The sequence below is a fragment of the Mustela nivalis genome (assembly GCF_964662115.1).
Source record: "Mustela nivalis genome assembly, chromosome: 18".
Taxonomy (NCBI): Eukaryota; Metazoa; Chordata; class Mammalia; order Carnivora; family Mustelidae; genus Mustela; species Mustela nivalis.
The window spans coordinates 17165973-17186008 of NC_139037.1; the positions used below are offsets into that span (position 1 = coordinate 17165973).

General features: G+C 44.2%; 2 protein-coding genes across 5 annotated transcripts in view; one reads left to right on the plus strand and one right to left on the minus strand.

Moving 5' to 3' along the window:
* The window catches only part of PRMT7 (protein arginine methyltransferase 7), a 48955-nt gene extending 39247 nt beyond the window's left edge, over nt 1–9708 (minus strand). For 2 of the 4 annotated variants that reach the window (XM_082711695.1, XM_082711694.1), the window contains exons 1-3: nt 9540–9669; nt 4179–4358; nt 946–982 (exon numbers count right to left, since the gene is read on the minus strand). In XM_082711695.1, the coding sequence (XP_082567821.1) occupies nt 946–982; nt 4179–4273 (132 nt within the window). In that variant the 5' untranslated portion in view covers nt 4274–4358; nt 9540–9669. Of the gene's footprint in view, nt 1–945; nt 983–4178; nt 4359–9384 lie in introns of all 4 variants that reach the window. The other 2 variants (XM_082711693.1, XM_082711696.1) reach the window with 2 other exon arrangements.
* Nucleotides 9690–19147, plus strand: SLC7A6OS (solute carrier family 7 member 6 opposite strand). The gene is made up of 5 exons (XM_082711761.1): nt 9690–9911; nt 10036–10317; nt 15652–15855; nt 17322–17439; nt 18381–19147. Exons 1-5 carry the CDS (start codon nt 9717–9719, stop codon nt 18509–18511), a joined length of 930 nt encoding a protein of 309 aa, XP_082567887.1. The 5' UTR covers nt 9690–9716; the 3' UTR covers nt 18512–19147.
* The last annotated feature ends 889 nt before the right edge of the window (nt 19148–20036 follow it).

The following is a 20036-nucleotide window of genomic DNA, read 5'->3' on the forward strand; positions in this document are numbered from 1 at the left end:
TGCTTACGGAGATTGCGCTGTCATGATGTTGCCAGAATTCCTCGGGCTGAGCAACTAACCAGGGCTGGATGAAGCACACACCACCACCGACACAGCCTCATGACCAGGCCAGCATGGGCCCTGAGTCCTCGCCTGCACTGCACTGCTCAGTCCCTAAGCATGGCCCTGCACCCTTTGCCTTCAAGGCTCCCCATTTCTTTTGTTTTTTTTTTTTTAATTAATTAATTTATTTGACAGAAATTACAAGCAGACAGAGAGGCAGGCAGAGAGAGAGGAAGGGAAGCAGGCTCCCTGCTGAGCAGAGAGCCCGATGCGGGGCTCGATCCTAGGACCCTGGAATCATGACCTGAGCCAAAGGCAGAGGCTTTAACCCACTGAGCCACCCAGGCACCCCAAGGCTCCCCATTTCTGAGCCATCCAGATGAGAACGACTAGTCCAGCCCTCTTTAGAAAAAGCCTGTGTTGCTAGCCATCCTAAGTCCAGAACTATAATATAATTCAAACAAGAAAACTCAGATAAAACAAAAATGAAAAAAGGAAAAAAAAGCTGAAATGCCACCATGCAATGGAAGCCAAACGTGCTCTACAAAACAGTTTGCAGTGGCCTCTAGAGATGTGATTTTAAAATTACAGACTATCCAAGGTAAACCTGTGTAATTAGAGAATTTTTAGCTAGGAAGAGATCATGGAGATCAGCTAGTATATCCCACTCCTTTTAAATCCTAATAAACAAGGTATCAGAGGTCTCATGTCTTCTCCAAGGTCCCACGCCAGTACAGTAGAGCTGGAAGCTGACCCAGTCTCCTGACTGATCTCCTGACCCCTGCACCCTAACACCTCTCTACATTATTCTACCATCAGGCCCCTGGTGGGAATTGGGGGGGGGGGTGTAGGATTTTAACCTCGTGACACCACAGCAAGATAACCGTTCCCTTTTATACTTACTCTGTCTTTGTCATGCAGCATATCAGCATAGGATGATCTAAAAAACAAACAAAACAAGTCAGAAACCTCTCTACCAAGAATGATATCCAGCAACCTATGAGAGCATTCACATACATAACACATTCCTAAATCAGACGGATTTTCTTTTTATTACTGAACAATAAGTGACATCCAATGTTACACCAGTTTCAGGTATACAACAGAGGGATTTGACAATTCTACATTCCATGCTCACTAGAGTAAGTGTAGTCACCATGTAACATTAGTACAATATTATTAACTATTTTACTTTACTTTACTGTACTTTATATCCCTAATCCAGCCCATTTTAAACTATATTATGTTTTTAAGATAGGGAGTGAGTGAGAGAGAGCATAAGCACAGGGAAGGGGAGAGGCAGACTCCCCGGCTGAGCAGGGAGCCCAACATGGGACCCTGGGATCCTGACCTGAGCTGAAGCCAGATGCTTAACCGGCTGAGCCATCCAGGCGCCCCTTCAACTATTTTAATAGCATTACAAACTATCATTCTGCAGTGCTGCAGGAAAAAAAAAATCTTAGAGAAAGATGTTTATTTTCACCAAAGAACCCCAGACCTACAAATGCGCTGGTAGTCAGCCCCGTCACAGTAACGGCATAGCTGCCAGCACACGGATCATGTTATGCAGCACACATCTGTCTTCCTCCCGATCTAATACTTCAGTTAATCTTGCATACATCCGCACGCTGGGATAATCACAGATGCAACACAGCAGAGAGGAGACAGGAGAAGTATACACCTGCCATGGAAGTGAGGAGTACCATGCCCAGCACTCTCCCTCATGTCATCAGGAAGAACGAAGAGTGCACCAAACTATAGACTGTTAAAGGGAGGAGACTTGCTCTTCGGTATTCTGCCACAATAATTCACAAACTTGGAAAATCTCTGGCAGGGTCAGGATAAACCTCCAGAACTCAGCAGTCCCAGCCCAAAAATGCCTTCTGAGTTCCAGGTAAGAGCTCGGGCGCTCACTGAACGCAGGACCTCCCACTTCAGGTCAACATCAGGATCACTGGAGCGTTTTTTGGTTTTGTTTTTGTTTTAAAGTAGGTTCCATGCCCAACCAACATGGGGCTTGAACTCATGACCCTGAGATCAAAAGTCACATGTCCTAATGACTGACCCAATCAAGCAGCCTGGAGAGCTTATTTTAAATGCAGGTTCACAGGATACATGCAAACAGATCCTGATCCAGAAACTGGGCTGGAGTTTGGAAACATGCACTTTAACTGGTGCCCCAGGCACGGTGTGACTGAGGCAGTTCATACTCTATACTTTGAAGAGCACTGTACTGAAAGAATAGTGTTGGTTTTGTTTTTTAAGAGCACACCAAGACTTTTACACATGAACCCACTCACAAATGCATAGCTGAAATCTGATTCTGCCTTTCAAGAGGCATTTTTGGTCCTCATCTTCCCAGCCTCACCACCCACTCTCCCAAAGCACTATCAGCCCATTCCACCGCGAACATCCAGGATTTCTCTCTCCAGCTGGACACTCCCTCTTGCTCTTTTCTCTTTCCCACTTTCTGTCCATTCCCTCCTCATTCTTCTGCTTCCTCTATTCCAGGATTCCTTCTTCAGCCCTCCACCTTTCTCACTCCATTCCCCTTCTGAAAGCCTGCAATTTTTTCCAGTTTCGATTCTAACAGCAAACTGGCCCCAGACCCATGTTTATCCACCCACTGGCATCTCTACCTGATTGTCCAAACCCAGGTACCTAATCTCCCTCACCTTCCTCTTCCCAGCAATACCCATTCCTCCTGTGTTCTCTCTCGAACAACAGCTCCACCCAACCCACCCTGTCAAGAACAACAGCTCCACCCACCCAGAAATCTCGAGTGCTTCTTGAATTTTCTCTCTCATTCCTTCACTGCATCCAATGAGCTACCAAACTCAAGTTCCCTCAAAGCTGTCTCCTCCTCTCCCACCTCTACTGCCTCGCCTGTGGGGTTTGCGATGGCACCCAAATCATTTCCGCTCCCTCCAACTCAATGTCCACACTGCTCTCAGTAAATGCTCCAAAATGCAACCTAATTTATTTGCTCCCTGTTTAACATCTCAATTACTCAGGAAATAATGTTCTTTATCTTAGAAAGAAGGTAATGTTTTTGATCCTTTATTCTACACCACATACTGTATTTCATTCACCCGTCAAACCCTAAAATAAAGATATTATATGAGGACATGTACATTATTACATACGTTGAGCCATATATTACCATACTGAGGCTCAAGAAGTTAAGCAGCTTGACCGAAGTCAGATCTGAGATGCAGCAGAGCGCAGATTTACTCTCATTCTCCTCCTTCTGCATTCTGCGATCACCCTTCGCAACATGACCCTGCCTACCTCCTTCAGTACCCTTTCTCACCATAGCCCTGCTTTTGTACCCCATTCCAGCCCCTTTGAACTGCGTCCAACCCTCCTAAACCAGTTCATCTGGAAGGTTACAAGTAATCCCTGCTGCTCAGAAAGCAATTTCTCTCCTAGATTTGGGAAATCACCTAAACAAGTATCACTCCCAGCCCAGCTATTCTTGCTGCTTCCATGCACTCTTGTGCCTGTATCCACTAGTCTTCCTCTCGTTGTCATATGTTTTTCTATGCCTGTCTCTTGCACAAAACTGCATGTCCCTTGAGGATGGGAAACCTATCTTTTTCATTTTGGTATTCACATTCCTAGCATGGTACTAGCATGCTGTATGCACTTCATAACTACTAAAGAACAGTAACTCACTTACATTGTTTTAAAGATCCCATCTAAGAAAACACACACACACACACACACACACACACTTTCCTGCTTTTTCCATTCAAGAGGATTTAACCATATTAACATATGTTAACACGTATCACCATTTAAGTAACACAAGTAAATGATTACATTTCATGAACTCTTCAACTACTACTCCTCCTTCCAGAATTGAACCTTGGGTGCTCTTTGCTCCACCGGACAGACCCTCTGAGACTCCAGTAAGGCTGTTACATGATATCTCACTCTCCAAACAGAAAGGACTATGCCTAACCCCCACACAAAGCTACCTGGCTAAGGAGACCTGCTCGTGACCAACACCTGCCCTGATCAGAAGCACTGACTAATGCCTAGTCCACATTCAGCCCGGGAGCATTCCAGGGCTCCCGTTTGGCAATCAAGTGCCACCAAGCTGCGAACAATCGTGAACACAACCTTGTTACCTTGCAATCTCCTGGTGGTAATCGTAGTGCTCATCCTCCTCCAGCCACTCCACAGATCCTGTGGTTGGGTTGGCCCGCCCGCAGAAGACTTTCATGGCGCCAATCAGCTCCTCAGTTTCAGCACAGAAAAGCAGCCTTACTTGTGGACACTTCTTGTGGACAGGTCTAATTGTCAGAATGCTATTCACAACATGATGCCCAAAACATAAAGAAAAAAATTTTAAGTCAAATAAAAAGGAAAAAACTCAAGAAATACACAAAAGTGTCAAAGCCACTGAAAATATTTCTTACACAGCATATGACATCAAAAACGACAACACATCTGGGCGCCTGGGTGGCTCAGTGGGTTAAGCCGCTGCCTTCGGCTCAGGTCATGATCTCAGGGTCCTGGGATCAAGTCCCGCATCGGGCTCTCTGCTCAGCAGGGAGCCTGCTTCCTCCTCTCTCTCTCTCTCTCTGCCTGCCTCTCTGCCTACTTTGATCTCTCTCTGTCAAATAATAAAATCTTTAAAAAAAAAAAACTACAACACATCAATCCATAAAGCTATCTGGAAAACTTTAGCAGTCCTCAGTGATTCCAATAGGGGTCAGATGAGCCTAACGGGTGCATCTGGGTGCGGCCTCAAAATAAAGGCAGGTGAGAAGCAGGTGAGAAGAGAAATAAAGCAGAGGGAACAGGAGGCTAACAGGAAAGGACGAACAAAGAGACGGGGATGGTGGTAAAAGAGTGCCGCCGATCCTGCCTTAGTATATTGAACACTTAGTTTAAGGAAAAATATAAAGAGCAATTCAAACAAACTAGGAAAACCTTCATCTAACCAAATAAATCATAGCAAGCAAACATAGATAATCCCAGAAATATGCTGAGTCAAAAAATAAGCAAATCACAAAAGACGTACTGTGTGATTACATTTATATAATTTTCTAATTATGCAAAACAAGAACAATATATTCTTCAGGGATCACACTAAAAAGAATAGCAAGGAATGAGGACAGTGATTATCCTTAAAAGGGAAGGGAAGGGATGCCTGGGTGGCTCAGTGGGTTAAGCCTCTGCCTTCGGCTTAGATCATGATCTCAGGGTCCTGGGATCAAGCCCCGCATCCTGGGGAGCCTGCTTCCCGCCCCCCTGCCTACTTGTGCTCTCTGTCGAATAAATAAATAATCTTTTAAATAAATAAATAAATAAATAATAAAAAGGAAGGGAAAAGGCTGGGATCGAGGAGAGCCACACAGAGGAGTTCGAAATAGCATTGTTTCTTCTATAAATGGGTGGTAGGATTAAAGAGGTTCATGATACTGTCATTCTTTATGCCTTACTGTTTTTTAATAATGATTACTTCTTACCTACTCAATATTTAATTTGAAAAGCAATTTAAAAAAATTTTTCATCTGGGGTGCCTGCCTGGCTGTCTTTACATTGTGCAACTCTGGATCTCAGGGTCTTGAGCTGAAGCTCCACGATGGGTATAGAGATTAAAGAAATTTTTTTTCTAATTTAAGATTTTATTTATTTATTAGAGAGAGATAGACAGACAAGCAGAAAGGCAGAGGGAGAAAGAAAAACAAACTCCCTACTGAGCTGGGAGTTTGATGCGGGGCTTGATGCCAGGATCCTGGGATCATAACCTGAGCTAAAGATAGCTGCTTAACCAACTGAGCCACCCAGGTGTCCCTAAAGAAATAAAAATTTTAAAAATTTTTTTCATCTAAAAAATATCCTTCAGGGACGCCTGGGTGGCTCAGTTGGTTGGACGACTGCCTTCGGCTCAGGACATGATCGCAGGACCGTGATCGAGTCCCACATCGGGCTCGTGGCTCCACGGGGAGTCTGCTTCTCTCTCTGACCTTCTCCTTGCTCATGCTCTCTCTCAAATAAATAAATAAATAATCTTAAAAAAAAAAAAATCCTTCAAATAAATGTTGGCAGATTCACGTATTAAACCCTTTTTCCGCAGAGATCTATTTCTGACAGAGAAACACCACCACTCACTCAAAGTCTAAAGGCACCTCTCAGTCAGTATAGGCTCTTCCAGCACCCTGCCTCTTACCTTCAGAAACATCAAGTGTTCCACACTTCCCTCCATTTCCCGTTAAACACTGATCTATCTTTAGGAAACCTTAGAAAGAATGACTACTTTGTAGATCACTAAAATGTCCCTAAGGTGCTTTACTGGCCAGAATTATGGCCTCTCTTTTGAAGTTATCCAGACTAACTTAACACTGAATTCTTTTTATTATTATTATTATTATTATTTATTTATTTGACAGAGACACAGCGAGAGTCAACACAAGCAGGGGATATGGGGGAGGGAGAAGCAGGCTTCTTACTGAGCAGGGAGCTCAATGTGGGGCCCAATCGCAGCACCCTGGGATCATAACCTGAGCGGAAGGCAGATGCCCAACAACTGAGCCACCCAGGTGCCCCTCTTTTTTTTTTTTTTTTTTTTTTTAATATATTATTTACTTAGAAAGAGAGCCCTGCACAGGGGGACGGGTAAGGGGAGAGGGAGAGCGAATCTCAAACAGACCCAACACTGAGCTCGGAGTTTGACACAGGAGTTCAATCTCACGACCCTGAGATCATGACCTGAGCTGAAATCAAGAGTCTGACACTTAAATCAACTGAGCCACTCAAACACCCGAAACACTGAATTCTTAACAAAAGAGGATGGGGGAAAATCTTTTCTGAAAAGACTCAGGCCATCAGCGGTCTGATTCAAGTAGTCAATTTATCCTTTGGTGAAACTCTACTTCTAAAATCTCAGGGTATCCATCCTCTCATCTAGTGGCTCTCAGACTTTGTGGCAAGTTCAGTAAGAAATGGCTTACATCAAGACACAATACACACACATAAACATAAGCTTTCAATAAACAGTATTAATTCTTCCTGTCAGCAAAGCCCTTTCATATATTCTACTCTACTTCATTTTTCTTTTAAACATTTTCTTTTTTAAACTGATCATGATCTGGGGTGCCTGGGTGACTTGGTTAAGTGTCAGCCTTCAGGTCAAGTCACGATCCCAGGGTCCTGGGATAAAGCCCCGTATCAGGCTCCCTGCTCAACAGAGAGCCTGCTTCTCCCTCCGCCCTGCTTGTGCTCTCTGCTGCTATCTCTGTTGCCAGTTCTGTATCTCACTCAAATAAATAAATAAAACCTTTAGGGGTGCCTGGGTAGCTTCATGGGTTAAGTCTCTGCCTTCAGTTCAGATCATGATCTCAGGGTCATAGGATCGAGAGCGCCACATTGGGCTTCCTGCTCAGCAAGGAGCCTGCCTCCCCAACCCCATCTCTGCCTGCTGCTCCGCCTACTATGATCTCTCTCTCTCTCTCTCTCTGTTAAGTAAATAAAATCTCTTTAAAAATATAAATAAATAAATAATTTATAAAAATTGAACATGATCCACTAAACTGATGTCGTAATTGGTGGGTTGCAACCTATAGGTTAAAAAGCTTTGCTGGAGCACCTGGGTGGCTCAATCAATTGAGCAGCTACCTTCAGCTCAGGTCATGATCCCAGGATTCTGGGATGGGGCCCTGTGTTGGGCTCCCTGCTCAGCAGAGAGCCTGGATCTCCCTGTCCCTCTGCCTGCTGCTCTGCCTACTTGTGCTCTCTATCTCTCTGTTGAATGAATGAATAAAATCTTTTCAAAAAATTTTAAAAAAATAAAAAGCTTTGCTAGAATCAGCTGTGAACATCTCCTATGCTAATTAAAAAAAAATAAAGAAAAAGAATACAACTATCAGAATCCATAATGTGCTTTAGAAACTGTCCAAAAAATGCTACAGTAGAGAGAAATGGTCACATCTGGCCGAATGCTCAGGGAAGACTGAAAAGAAGGCTAGGAGATTTAGGCAGGCATGGGAGGGAGAGGGCACTTCAGTAGATTAGAAAGACTCAGACAGTCAGGCATAGGAATAAACCAGTTTAGCTGAAGTAAAACTGAACAAGGGGTCAAACATGTCAGTGGGGTACATACTGTAGGAAGTCCTGAAACCCTTATCCTGTGGGCCACATGGGATCAATTCTGAAGTCCTTTAAAGGTTAACAGTGTAGTATTCCTTGGAATACTGTAAAGCCTGAAGGACTACAGTTTTTTTTCAACACCATAGAGAAGTTACTGGTTTTATATAAATGTAAATAAATGCTTGCAGATGGGAACCATGTCCTGTAACCTCTCTGGGTGAGAACCACACATCTTCTACAGAGAAATCCCCTCATTTATTATCACAACTTGTCTTTCTCCCAAAAGGAGCCACACTCCAGATTCAAGAGATATTTTGACAGAACCCCCCCCCCTTCTCCAAAACCTGTAAACTCATATGATGGTTTATAAGGAGGGAATGAAAACCACCCTGCCAAGCCCTGAGTGAGTTACCAGTCAGATTTCAGAGCAGATATTTGGTTCATTCATTCAAAATTTAGTAAAATTCACATAATGCCAAACACCGCATTAGGGACTGGAGGACTCCCATAACCAAAAACACGAGACCTTTGTCCTCCAAGAGATAGGGAGAGGCAGTATAAACAACCACAGACTGTGTGGGTGCAAGAAAGGAAATTTGAAGGATGCTGTTAAAAAAGAATAACAAGGCTATGGAAAGACTGAGGAAGGTGACATTTGAGACATGCAAGATAAGTTAACAGTGATGGAAGAGTAGTGCTTCTGCCTCTGGAAACTTTACCCCTACTTTTCCCCTACCCCTATTTCCCTATGGGAATAAAGAACTAAGGACATAAGCAAAAACTGACAAAAGCCTGGGTGACTGAAGCACTTTGAGCTTAAGTAAAATAGAGTACCAGTGGGCTTCTGCAAATCACACTGGGCCACACTGGCTTCGGAAAGGTGCCTGGATTTTGTTCTACATGCACCACGCACCACTCAAAAGTTTTAAGCACAAAAATATCCACGTCAGATGTACGTTTTTCCAGGGCCGCTCTGGCTAGCATGTGGTGATTGGACCGGTAAATGAACAACTCGATAAAGTGACTGATAAAATCGAGCCCATTAACAGCTCCCTGAATGAGAGAAACGTGGCCCAGCTACGGGAGCGACAGCTGGAGCTCCGTATGATTGTGGTTCGAGTTTCTGTCGCTGAGAGGTGGCAACAAGAACTATAATCTAGGTCTCCGTGGAGGTCTCCCGACAAAACCGTATCCCAGTTCTCTCGCCAGCCCAGGGGCTCTAAGCCGTCCCATACGTACTATAGAAAGGTCCTCGAGAATTCGGAAGACACTCCGGCGGCCCAATACGCCCACGCCAGGACCGTCACCCCAGAACTTTCGGGCTGACAAGAGATAACGGCTGCACCCAGGACTCTATTGCTACCCCCACCTTCCCAACCCGCCCAGGGCCTCACCCGCCGCGGGAACCCTTCCGTCCACTGACGCCGCCACCTCCACCTGCCCGCGGCTGGCGAAAGAGGGCGGGACCTCCCAGTGCCCGCTGGGCGTGCCGGGAGCGAGGCCCGGAAGCGGAACTTGGAGGCTCTCCCATCTCACCCCACGCGTTCCCACAGTGCTCCGCGACAGTCGCTATGGAGGCCGGCAGGACCGCAGTACTTCGCGTGAAGCGGAAGCGCAGCGCAGAGCCTGCTGAAGCCCTAGTCCTCTCTTGTAAACGTCTCCGGAGCGGCGCGGTTGAGTCGGAGACCCAAAAGACACCCTCCGGGGATCTGGAGAGAGAGCCCGAGAATAATGTCTTCCAATTGGTGGCCACCGTGCGCTCCCAGGTATTGGGCGGGATGGAGCTGGTGCTTGAAGGGGACCGTAGGGCGCTGCTGGGACGAAATTGTATCCCTGACTCCTTGACGAACCTCCTGCTTACGCCGGCTTTCCTCCCCTACCACCTTCCAGGAGGAGCCAGTCCAGGCGCTCGTTCGAGCTGCACTGCGCCCTTCCCGGGGCAGCCAGCAGCGTATCCGCCGCGACCTCCGCGCTTCGGCTCAGGAGGTGCGGCAGGAGGGCCGCTACAGGGTGATCTCTAGCCGCCGATCCTCCGGGATTCCCTCGGGTGGCCTAGAGTCCGAAGACGCACCGGGAAACGCAGAAGCCTCGGAGGACGCAGGTTTCCAGCTCGTCGACCTGGTTCACGAGGAAGGAGACCCCGAGGCGGTCGCAACCTCAGGCTCTCCCAAAGTGAGTATCCCCGCCCAGAGGACAACGCTAGGCTTCTCCGGACAGATAGTGCCAAGAGTCTGGGCGTTAAGTCAGCCCACAGCTAAGAGGAGGCAGACGGCTTCGCCTTATTGATGGGATGATATGTCAGCCGTGGTAACCTCGTTTTGCAGGTTAGGTTATTCGTTCATCAAATATTTACTGAATAGCCACTATGTTCCAGGCATTGTTCTTAGGTTCTGTGGATATGGCTTTGAGGACTTAACGTTTAGGTAGAGGAGACAATAAAAAAGCTAAATTCAATGTCAGATGGTGATATGGGCTTTACAGAGGTGGGGAGTGGCAGGGAAAGAGTGGTTCCATTTCAGAGAGGGTCTCAGAAAATAACATTAGAATGAGAACTTGGAGGAGGCGAATGGCAAAGCACTGGATATCTGAAAGAAGAGCAGTTTTGTGTTTTCAAGATCACTGTGCCTGGAGCCCAGTGAACCAAAGAATAATAAGGAATTTGGGAGACGATTTCTGTTAGACCTTGAAAGTACTTTTAAGGACATACTGCCTTACACCCTGAGATGGGGGAATTACTGGAGGTTTTTGAGGAAGGTACAGATAGAACAGATGGAAAAATTCATCAAAGGGAGGTTAAAGGACTAGTCTTGGGTAGCGAATCGAGTTTGAGGCAGGTTGAAGTATAGAATGCAAGTCTTCTCATATTTAATCCAGTGTTCGTTCCATTTTACACTTACCAAATTTGTTTTGTACCTCAGTTCCAAGAAACAAACTCTAGTACATGTGTTAGGACTGTAGAGATAGAAAATTCTCAACCTAAGGTTTTTTGGTTTTTTTTATTTTATTTTATTTATTTATTTGACAGAGAGAAATCACAAGTAGACTGAGAGGCAGGTAGAGAGAGAGAGAGAGGGAAGCAGGCTCCGAGCATAGAGCCCGATCCGGCACTCGATCCCAGGACGCTGAGATCATGACCTGAGCCGAAGGCAGCAGCTTAACCCACTGAGCCACCCAGGCGCCCCTCAACCTAAGGTTTGCCTCCTCCTGGTAAGCATTAAAAAAAAAAAAAAAAAAAAAAACTTCACTTTTCTTTCCTTTTAATAGTTTTTGAAGTTTAAGAACTGAAATTTTAGGGCGCCTGGGTGGCTCAGTGGGTTAAGCCGCTGCCTTCAGCTCAGGTCATGATCTCAGGGTCCTGGGATCGAGTCCCACATCGGGCTCTCTGCTCAGCAGAGAGCCTGCTTCCCTCTCTCTGCCTGCTTCTCTGTCTACTTGTGATCTCTCTCTCTGTGAAATAAATAAATAAATAATCTTAAAAAAAAAAAAGAACTGAAATTTTAATTCAAAATTTATCGAGCAAAAAATATTTAATCATGGTACTAGTATACATAGATAACAATTTGGGCTTGATGACTATAGCCACATCTTTTACCAAAACTTACTGAAGACTGATTCATGAGTTACGAGTCAAATACCTTTTAAAAGTAACGAGTGTTGGGCGCCTAGGTAGCTCAGTTGGTTAACCGGCTGCCTTCAGCTCAGGCCAAGATCCCGGAGTCCCAGGATCAAGTGCCACATCAGGTTCCCAGCTCCACAGAGTGTCTGCTTCTCCCCCTAACCTTCTCCTCTCTCATGCTTTCTCGCACTCTCTCTCTCACAAATGGATAAATACAATCTTAAAAATTTAATTGATTAATTAATTTAAAATTTTTTAAAAAGTAAACCAGTGTTGAGTGGAATCGAATCAATCAAATAGCTCTTTAAGTTTTATAACAAAAACTAATATATAAACTGATGAAGGATGTGAACACAGATTTTTCTCAACAATGCAGGGGCACCGGGGTGGCTCTCTGTGGAGCTGGGAACCTGATGTGGCACTTGATCCTGGGACTCCGGGATCTTGGCCTGAGCTGAAGGCAGCCGGTTAACCAACTGAGCTACCTAGGCGCCCAACACTCGTTACTTTTAAAAGGTATTTGACTCGTAACTCATGAATCAGTCTTCAGTAAGTTTTGGTAAAAGATGTGGCTATAGTCATCAAGCCCAAATTGTTATCTATGTATACTAGTACCATGATTAAATATTTTTTGCTCGATAAATTTTGAATTAAAATTTCAGTTCTTTTTTTTTTTTAAGATTATTTATTTATTTATTTCACAGAGAGAGAGATCACAAGTAGACAGAGAAGCAGGCAGAGAGAGGGAAGCAGGCTCTCTGCTGAGCAGAGAGCCCGATGTGGGACTCGATCCCAGGACCCTGAGATCATGACCTGAGCTGAAGGCAGCGGCCAGAGGCTCCGGTCATGATCCCGGGGTCCTGGGATCGAGCCCCATATCGGGCTGTCTGCTTAACCAGGAGCCTGCTTCCTTCTCTCTCTCACTGCCTGCCTCTCAGCCTACTTGTGATCTCTATCTGTCAAATAAATAAATAAAATATTAAAAAAAAAACAAAAAACAAAAAACAATGCAGTACAGGGGCGCACCAGGGTGGCTCAGTCGTTATGCGTCTGCCTTCGGCTCAGGTCATGATCCCAGGGTCCTGGGATCAAACCCCACTACCGGCTCCAGGCTCACCGGGGAGCCTGCTTCTCTCTCTCCCTTTGCCCCTTGTCCCTGCTTGTCCTCTTTTCTTTCAAATAAATAAAATCTTTAAAAAGAAAAAAAAAGTGCACTTCAAAGAGTGGGACATCTGGCTTACCACCAGTCACCTCCATTTTTCAAGCAATGGAAGGACAATTTAAAAATGGATAGTGGGGGCGCCTGGGTGGCTCAGTGGGTTAAAGCCTCTGCCTTGGGCTCAGGTCATGATCCCAGGGTCCTGGGCTTTCTGCTTGGTGGGGAGCCTGCTTCCTCCCTCTTTCTCTGCCTGCATCTCTGCCTACTTGTGATCTCTGTCTGTCAAATAAATAAAATCTTAAAAAAAAAAAAAAAAGATTAGGTTGTGGTTAAATGAATAGGATCAGCTTTTTGACTTTGATAGTAATACTTGTTCAGCAAGTGCTGTCACTGTTTTCCCCTTCCAGAGATTTGAGTACAATTGATTAGTTATGTTCAGCTTTTTTTTTAAGATTTTATTTTTACGTAATCTATACACTGAACATGGGGCTCCAACCCACAACCCAGAGATCCAAAGCCATATGTTCCACTAATGAGCCAGCCAAGTGCCCCAGTAATGTTCAGCTTTGCAGAGTTAGTAAATGCTATTTCTGAACCTGTAGATCAGTTTTATATTTAGACTTATGTAACTGAAAATATTAATACATATGTAAATATTGGGGAAATCCTTCACAATCTCATAGAACAGCAAGACTCAGCTGTTTCAAGTTGTGTTTGTTGCCTGTTAAAAGTCATGGGTTGAAGATAAACTGGCAGTGTCCACTTTATGTTTTTGGTCTTAACAATGCCAATTCAGTTAAAATTCCCTGCGTCTTAAATGTTGCCTTGGGACTTCTGGGTGTCTCAGTCAGTTAAGCGATTGCCTTCAGCTCAGGTCATGATCTCAGGATCCTGGGATCGAGCCCCGCATTGGGCTCTCTGCTTAGCAGGGAGACTGCTTCCCCCCTCTCTCTGCCTGCCTCTCTGCCTACTTGTGATCTCTCTTTCTCTTTCTGTCAAAATAAATCTTTAAAATAAAATAAAATGTTGCCTTTTGCCTAATGAAAGGTATTTTAGTGTGGTTTATGTATAATATTAAATAAAGAATACTTAACACTTCTTACATTGTATAGATGATCTATAAGGTCAGATGCTTTTAAAATTCAGTGTGATAGGACATAGTAGCCAACTTTGCTTGTGAATTCTTTATGAAGCCAGACCGAGTTCTTGTCTTTTTTTTTTTCAGGATTGTCTTTTAAACAGCTATTCAGAAACACAACTGTAGACTTAATTGCAGATTTTTAAAAAATGTTTGCTCTCAATAATTATTTTTTAAAAATGGATTTAAGCTGAAAGCAAATTTTGGGTTTTATGCCTACTAAACTATCAAGGGAAAGGTTGTTGGTAGCACTCTGGCAAGGCCATGATTAAAATGGTAACACAACTATAGTGCTTAAAATTGATGTGAGGCTTCTGGAAAACATGAAGCATGGCTTTACCTATCAGAAATTCTAAAAATAGCTTGGGGCCTATCTTAAAACTACTTAAATTTATTTTTATTGTTTGGATTCCAAAGGCATCCAAACATCTAAAGAAATTTTAAAATAGTGACAGCATTTTTAAGATTTTACCCATTTATTTGACAGACACACAGCGAGCTAGAGGGAGCAAAAGCAGGGGAGTGGGAGAGGGAGAAGCAGACTCCCTGCTGAGCAGGGAACCTGATGCAGGGCTCGATCCCAGGACCCTGGGATCATGACCTGAGCCACAGGGAGAGGCCCAATGACTGAGTCGCCCAGGCGCCCCAGTGACAGCATTTATAACATTTACCATGTTATAGTTCTCATTAATTTTTTTTAAAGATTTTATTTATTTGACAGAGAGAGCACACATAAGCAGTGGAAACCACAGACAGATAGAGAGGGGGAAGCGGGCTCCCCACTGAGCAGGGAGCCCAATGCGGGACTCAATCCCAGGACCCCTGGGATCATGACCTGAGCCGAAAGCTGATGCTTAACCAACTGAGCCACCCAGGTGCCCCAGTGACAGCATTTATTTACCACGTTACAGTTCTCGTTAATTTTATTTTTTAAATTTAAATTTAATTAACATATAATGTTTGTTTCAGGGATGCAAGTCTGTGATTCATCAGTCTTATATAATAACCAGTGCTCATTACAACACATACCCTCCCCAATGTCCATCACCCAGTACATTTCTCATTTATTTGATGCCATTTAAATTTTAAGCAAATAAAGTACTATTTTTTTTTTAAAGTGAAAAAAGTTCATTTTACTTTATCTAGTCATCTTACTGGATGACTTACAGGTATAGACATCATCGTGGGCAACCCAGGTGGTAGCAGTCATCAGAGCTCAGGAATCACCTTTAGACCCCTATAGGAGGTCACACAAAATGCAGAGGCATTTGCAGAACAACCATAGAGGTGCTCCTGTGGGCCTGCACATCCCTAAAGGGGAAATCTTCTCAGGCCAGTCTTTCTGTGTCCTCTCTTATGTTGGTCAAGCACAAAAGAGCAGAAAACTATCTTTTAAGTCTCCCAAAGAAAAACTAAACAATTATTTTAGAAATAGCTAATTTTTAAATTTCATAGCTAATAGACTAGTAGGACATAGGGATAAGAGTCTTGAATCAACTGTAGAGAGACTTCCTTCACTCAAATCTTAGATTCCTCCTTTTGGAACATCCATATTTTAGATCATGTATGTATCATGTCTCGATTTCTTTACAGACATCTGACCCGGATGTGATCCTCTGCAATTCCGTACAGTTGATCCGTGAACGGTTGACTCTGTCTGAGGATGGACCAAGAATCGGGCACCAGGAGGAACAGAAAGATGACTATGTGTATGATATTTACTACTTGGAGACGGCCACTCCAGGATGGATTGAGAACATCCTCTCTGTGCAACCCTATTGCCAGGAGTGGGAGCTGGTAAGGGGGCCCATGTGACGATGAGAGGCATGAAGTAGCCTAAGCAGTTCTCTGGTCTGGGTGCTTTGCTTGGGTTCCACATTGTCTCTTAACTCTTATCCTTGTTTAAATGGAAAAATTTATTCTGAATGCCTTTAGGAACCTGGGTTTAGTGCAGGGAATTTTGAGAATGACAGTCTACACTGATAATTTTTGCTCTTAATAGATCTTTTACAAGATTTGCAACATCACCTTTATCATTTATAACATCCATTTCAGAGGAAAACATGTTTCCCATATAGGGGCTTATAATAAAGACAAAATAAACCAGAAATTCTTTTTTTTTTTTTAATTAATTAATTTATTTATTTATTTGACAGAGAGAAATCACAAGTAGGCAGAGAGGCAGGCAGAGAGAGAGAGAGGAGGAAGCAGGCTCCCTGCTGAGCAGAGAGCCCAATGCGGGACTCAATCCCAGGACCCTGAGATCATGACCCGAGCCGAAGGCAGCGGCTTAACCACTGAGCCACCCAGGCGCCCTAAACCAGAAATTCTTAACATGAATGGGAATAAAAACTTTTTTTTTTAACTGGGAGGAAACCTTGGATTAAGAAAACTAACATCCTGGGGCGCCTGGGTGGCTCAGTGGGTTAAGCCGCTGCTTTCGGCTCAGGTCATGATCTCAGGGTCCTGGGATCGAGTCCCGCATCGGGCTCTCTGCTCAGCAGGGAGCCTGCTTCCCTCTCTCTCTCTCTACCTGCCTCTCTATCTACTTGTGATTTCTCTCTGTCAAATAAATAAATAAAATCTTTAAAAAAAAAAAAAAAAAAAAAAAAGAAAACTAACATCCTGGATTTTTTTTTTTTTTTTTTTTTTTTTAGCAATCTCTATACCCAATATGGGACTTGAACTCACAACCCTGAAATCAAGAGTTGCAGCTCTATTGACTGAGCCAGCCAAGCACCCCTTGAAATCATTATTAAAACAAATTCTAAAATGAGGCAAGGCACCTTATCCCATACCTGCATTGCAGCCATAGCCTCACAGTTAGGCACCCACGTTGGACCATTGCATAGCCTCTCTTCCTGCATACCTCGCACTTGGGTTTTGGTTCTGATTTTGGGCATCACCCATAATCCATATCATCTCTCTCCCACCTGACTGTCCACTTAAAGATCACTGCCAATACCTACTCAGAGCTGTCTCTCCTCCCCACCATGGTGTGTATGCCTCTGGAGGTCATCCTATCCTGCTAGGAGTGTGATGGCTGGAGCTAGACTCTGAGGGGGGAGTAGGCCTGCCATCTCTACCTTGTAGCCCAAGGTTACTACAGCCTCTTGTGCAGCAGACTCAGACCAGCTCCTAGGCTGCCTGTTTCCCAGACGGTGCTCTTAAGTGATTTTTCCGAGTTGGTCTGCTAATAGCTTTCCCCACAGCACAACCTTAGAAGTTTTGACTTATACTCAGGTTTGTGTTGAGATATGCAGGTGAATGATGACCAGGAACCAGAAGATATTTATGAAGATGACGATGATGAGAACAGTGAGAATAACTGGCGCAATGAGTATCCAGAGGAGGAGAACACGGACGGAGATGAGTCCAGAGGTACGGGGGTGGCAGTCTTGGATGGGAAGGGACCGGTGGGATCCAAGACTGAGATGTGAGCATAGTTACCATCTTAACTATATAACTTACCTGGCTTTCCTTCTCTGCTGTTGAACTCCCAACAGCTCAACCACAAGCTGTTGGAGCTATAATAGGAGCCCCAAGAACTGGTGTTTCCAAAGGACCTGCTGGGGTTTTAATGTCAGTCAGGCCCAGGTTCAAATCCTTAGTCTGTCATTGCATGTCTGTACATCTTGGGGAAGTTACTTCACCTCATCCTCTCTCCAGAAAACAAGAGTATTGCACTAACTTCAGTGATTGGGATTAAGGGAAACATCTCAGCTCAGTGTCTCTACTCCTGCTTCAGTCAGGAAGGTATTGAAGAGGTTTGCCAGTCAGAGTAGGGCTAGGATTTTGATAAATCAGTTATCTAACTTCTCAAGAAGTTGCTTTGTTTATGTTTTGAGAAAGATGCCACAGAGATACGGTACCTGGGGGAAAGAGGAAGGAAAGATATTCTGATGATACAGTTCCTTCAGGGATTATGTTCTTTGTGCCAACAAAAAGATTCTTTGGTGTCTGTTAATGGAGGGACAATTAATTAAACTGTGAATATTCTACTGGGGAAGTACCTGTGCTATGTTAAAAGGATAGGGACAAATGTGATATTATGTTTACAATATGACTACAACTATAGTAACAAAAAGAAATCCTTTACCTAGGGGAGAAATGAAAAACTACTCCAGTGTTAAGGGATTTGGTTTAGGTGGTAGAAACAGGATTGCCTTCTTTTTACTGCCCTAAATTCTCTTTACTGAGCAAGTATTTTAGAAGGGAGAACAACAACAAAATATGACCCAAAAAACAGACCTTCTTGAGATGGGAGAGTTACAGTGGTCACCTAGAAACTCACACAGAGCCCATTCCTTTTACCATTCTAGGCTCAGATGAATATGACAGCCTCAGTGAAGAGGAAAGAGGCAATAGCAGACCACAGATGTGGAGCAAATACCCTTTGGATGTGCAGAAGGAGTTTGGCTATGACAGCCCCCATGACCTGGATTCAGACTGATGTTCCTATGATACATGTGAAGTTCAGTCATGTGCCCTGAGGTCTCTGCCTGCAGCTTCAGCCACCCTGGTAACATCCCTGGGTTTTGTAGTTTAATAACACAAAAAGAAAAAGCGTGTCCAGCAGCACCATCCGGTCAGTGGAAACTTGAGCTAAAGGAATTTGTCTTTTTTAGTAACAGTAGGGCCCCTTTACCTCAATCAAAAATGACTCTACAGTCTAGGGGAAATAAATGCCACAAAAGTGAAGCTTCCTCGCCTGGGGATTTTCCCATTCTCCTCCTATGCTAAAGCCAATAAGTGGAAGAGAAACTCCTGTTTCCTCAGCACTAAGCTTTAGCTTTCCCATACCACCAGGCCACTGCCTCTACTGAAAGCTGGTTCTTTTGATAGAATCTAGAAGGGCTACATTGGGTCCTTTATAGCAGCACCAACAGGATAGTGGTGGCTGTTAGAGAGGGAAGTAGACTCTGCCTGAGCTCTGAGAAGTTTTAAGTTATTAGCTGTCTCCACCGCCCTGCTTCCTGACTCTGAGACTGCTGTTTTCCTTTGGCAGTGGTGCCAGGGAGAACAGGATGTATGAATGTGATACTCTGTGTTTAGTAAAAATTAAAGAGAATAAGAAAATTCCTTAAAACCTTTTTTTTTTTTCTTTTTTAAAGATTTATTTATCTGAGAGAGAACACAAGCCGGAGGAAGGGGCAGAGGGAGAGATGGATCCTCAAGAGACCCCCCCTGCCAAAGCACAGAGCCCAGCGTCGGGGGTGGGGAGAGGGAGGATGCAGGGGAGTGATTCCAGGACCTCGAAACTATGACCTGAGCTGAAATCAAGAGTTGGCCACCTACCCCATTGAGCCACCCAGGTGCCCCTACTTAAAAACCCTTTAAATCTGAGTCTTTTTTAAATTAACATATAGTGTATTATTTGCCCCAGGGTTTGGTTTTGTTTTGTTTTTTAAGATTTTATTTATTTGAGAGAGAGCATGGGGGGTGGGATTGGGCAGAGGGAGAGGGAGAAGCTGGCTTTCCCCTGAGCAGGGAGCCTGATGCTCAATCCCAGGACCCTAAGCCAAAAGCTTAACTGACTGAGCCACTTAGATGCCCCAGATCTCAATGTTTTTACATGTTTTTCCACTGTACTCACTCTCTCCCATCCCCACCCTCCACCAAAAATGGGGAGACAGGTTTCAGGCTTGACCTTAGACACTAAGGACTTCAAGCAAGTGAGGAAAAGGTAAACATATCCTAAACTTAGCTTTCCAGTGAGAAAGGTCAGCTATTCACAGCACTCACCAAAAATAGTGACCAATTCTATTACCAAAACTTAGGTTCCCTATAAGGAAAACCTGACCCTACTTCTTTGCATACCTCAAACATCTTAACTCGGAGTTGGCACTTCTTCTAATAATGTAACATTGTCCCATAGAACCTTGTGCAAAGATGGGTATGTTCTATATCTACACTGTGTAGTAGTGGCCACTAGCCACATGTGGCTCAGTTCTTGAGAAGTTCACCTGAGGAATCAG

Bases quoted from the DNA above. Each gene is read 5' to 3' on its own strand.
- SLC7A6OS (XM_082711761.1), top strand. From the start codon at position 9,717: ATGGAGGCCGGCAGGACCGCAGTACTTCGCGTGAAGCGGAAGCGCAGC. The intron at 15,856-17,321 runs GTAAGGGGGCCC...TGAGATATGCAG, and splicing joins ATTGCCAGGAGTGGGAGCTG to GTGAATGATGACCAGGAACC. The intron at 17,440-18,380 runs GTACGGGGGTGG...TTACCATTCTAG, and splicing joins GGACGGAGATGAGTCCAGAG to GCTCAGATGAATATGACAGC.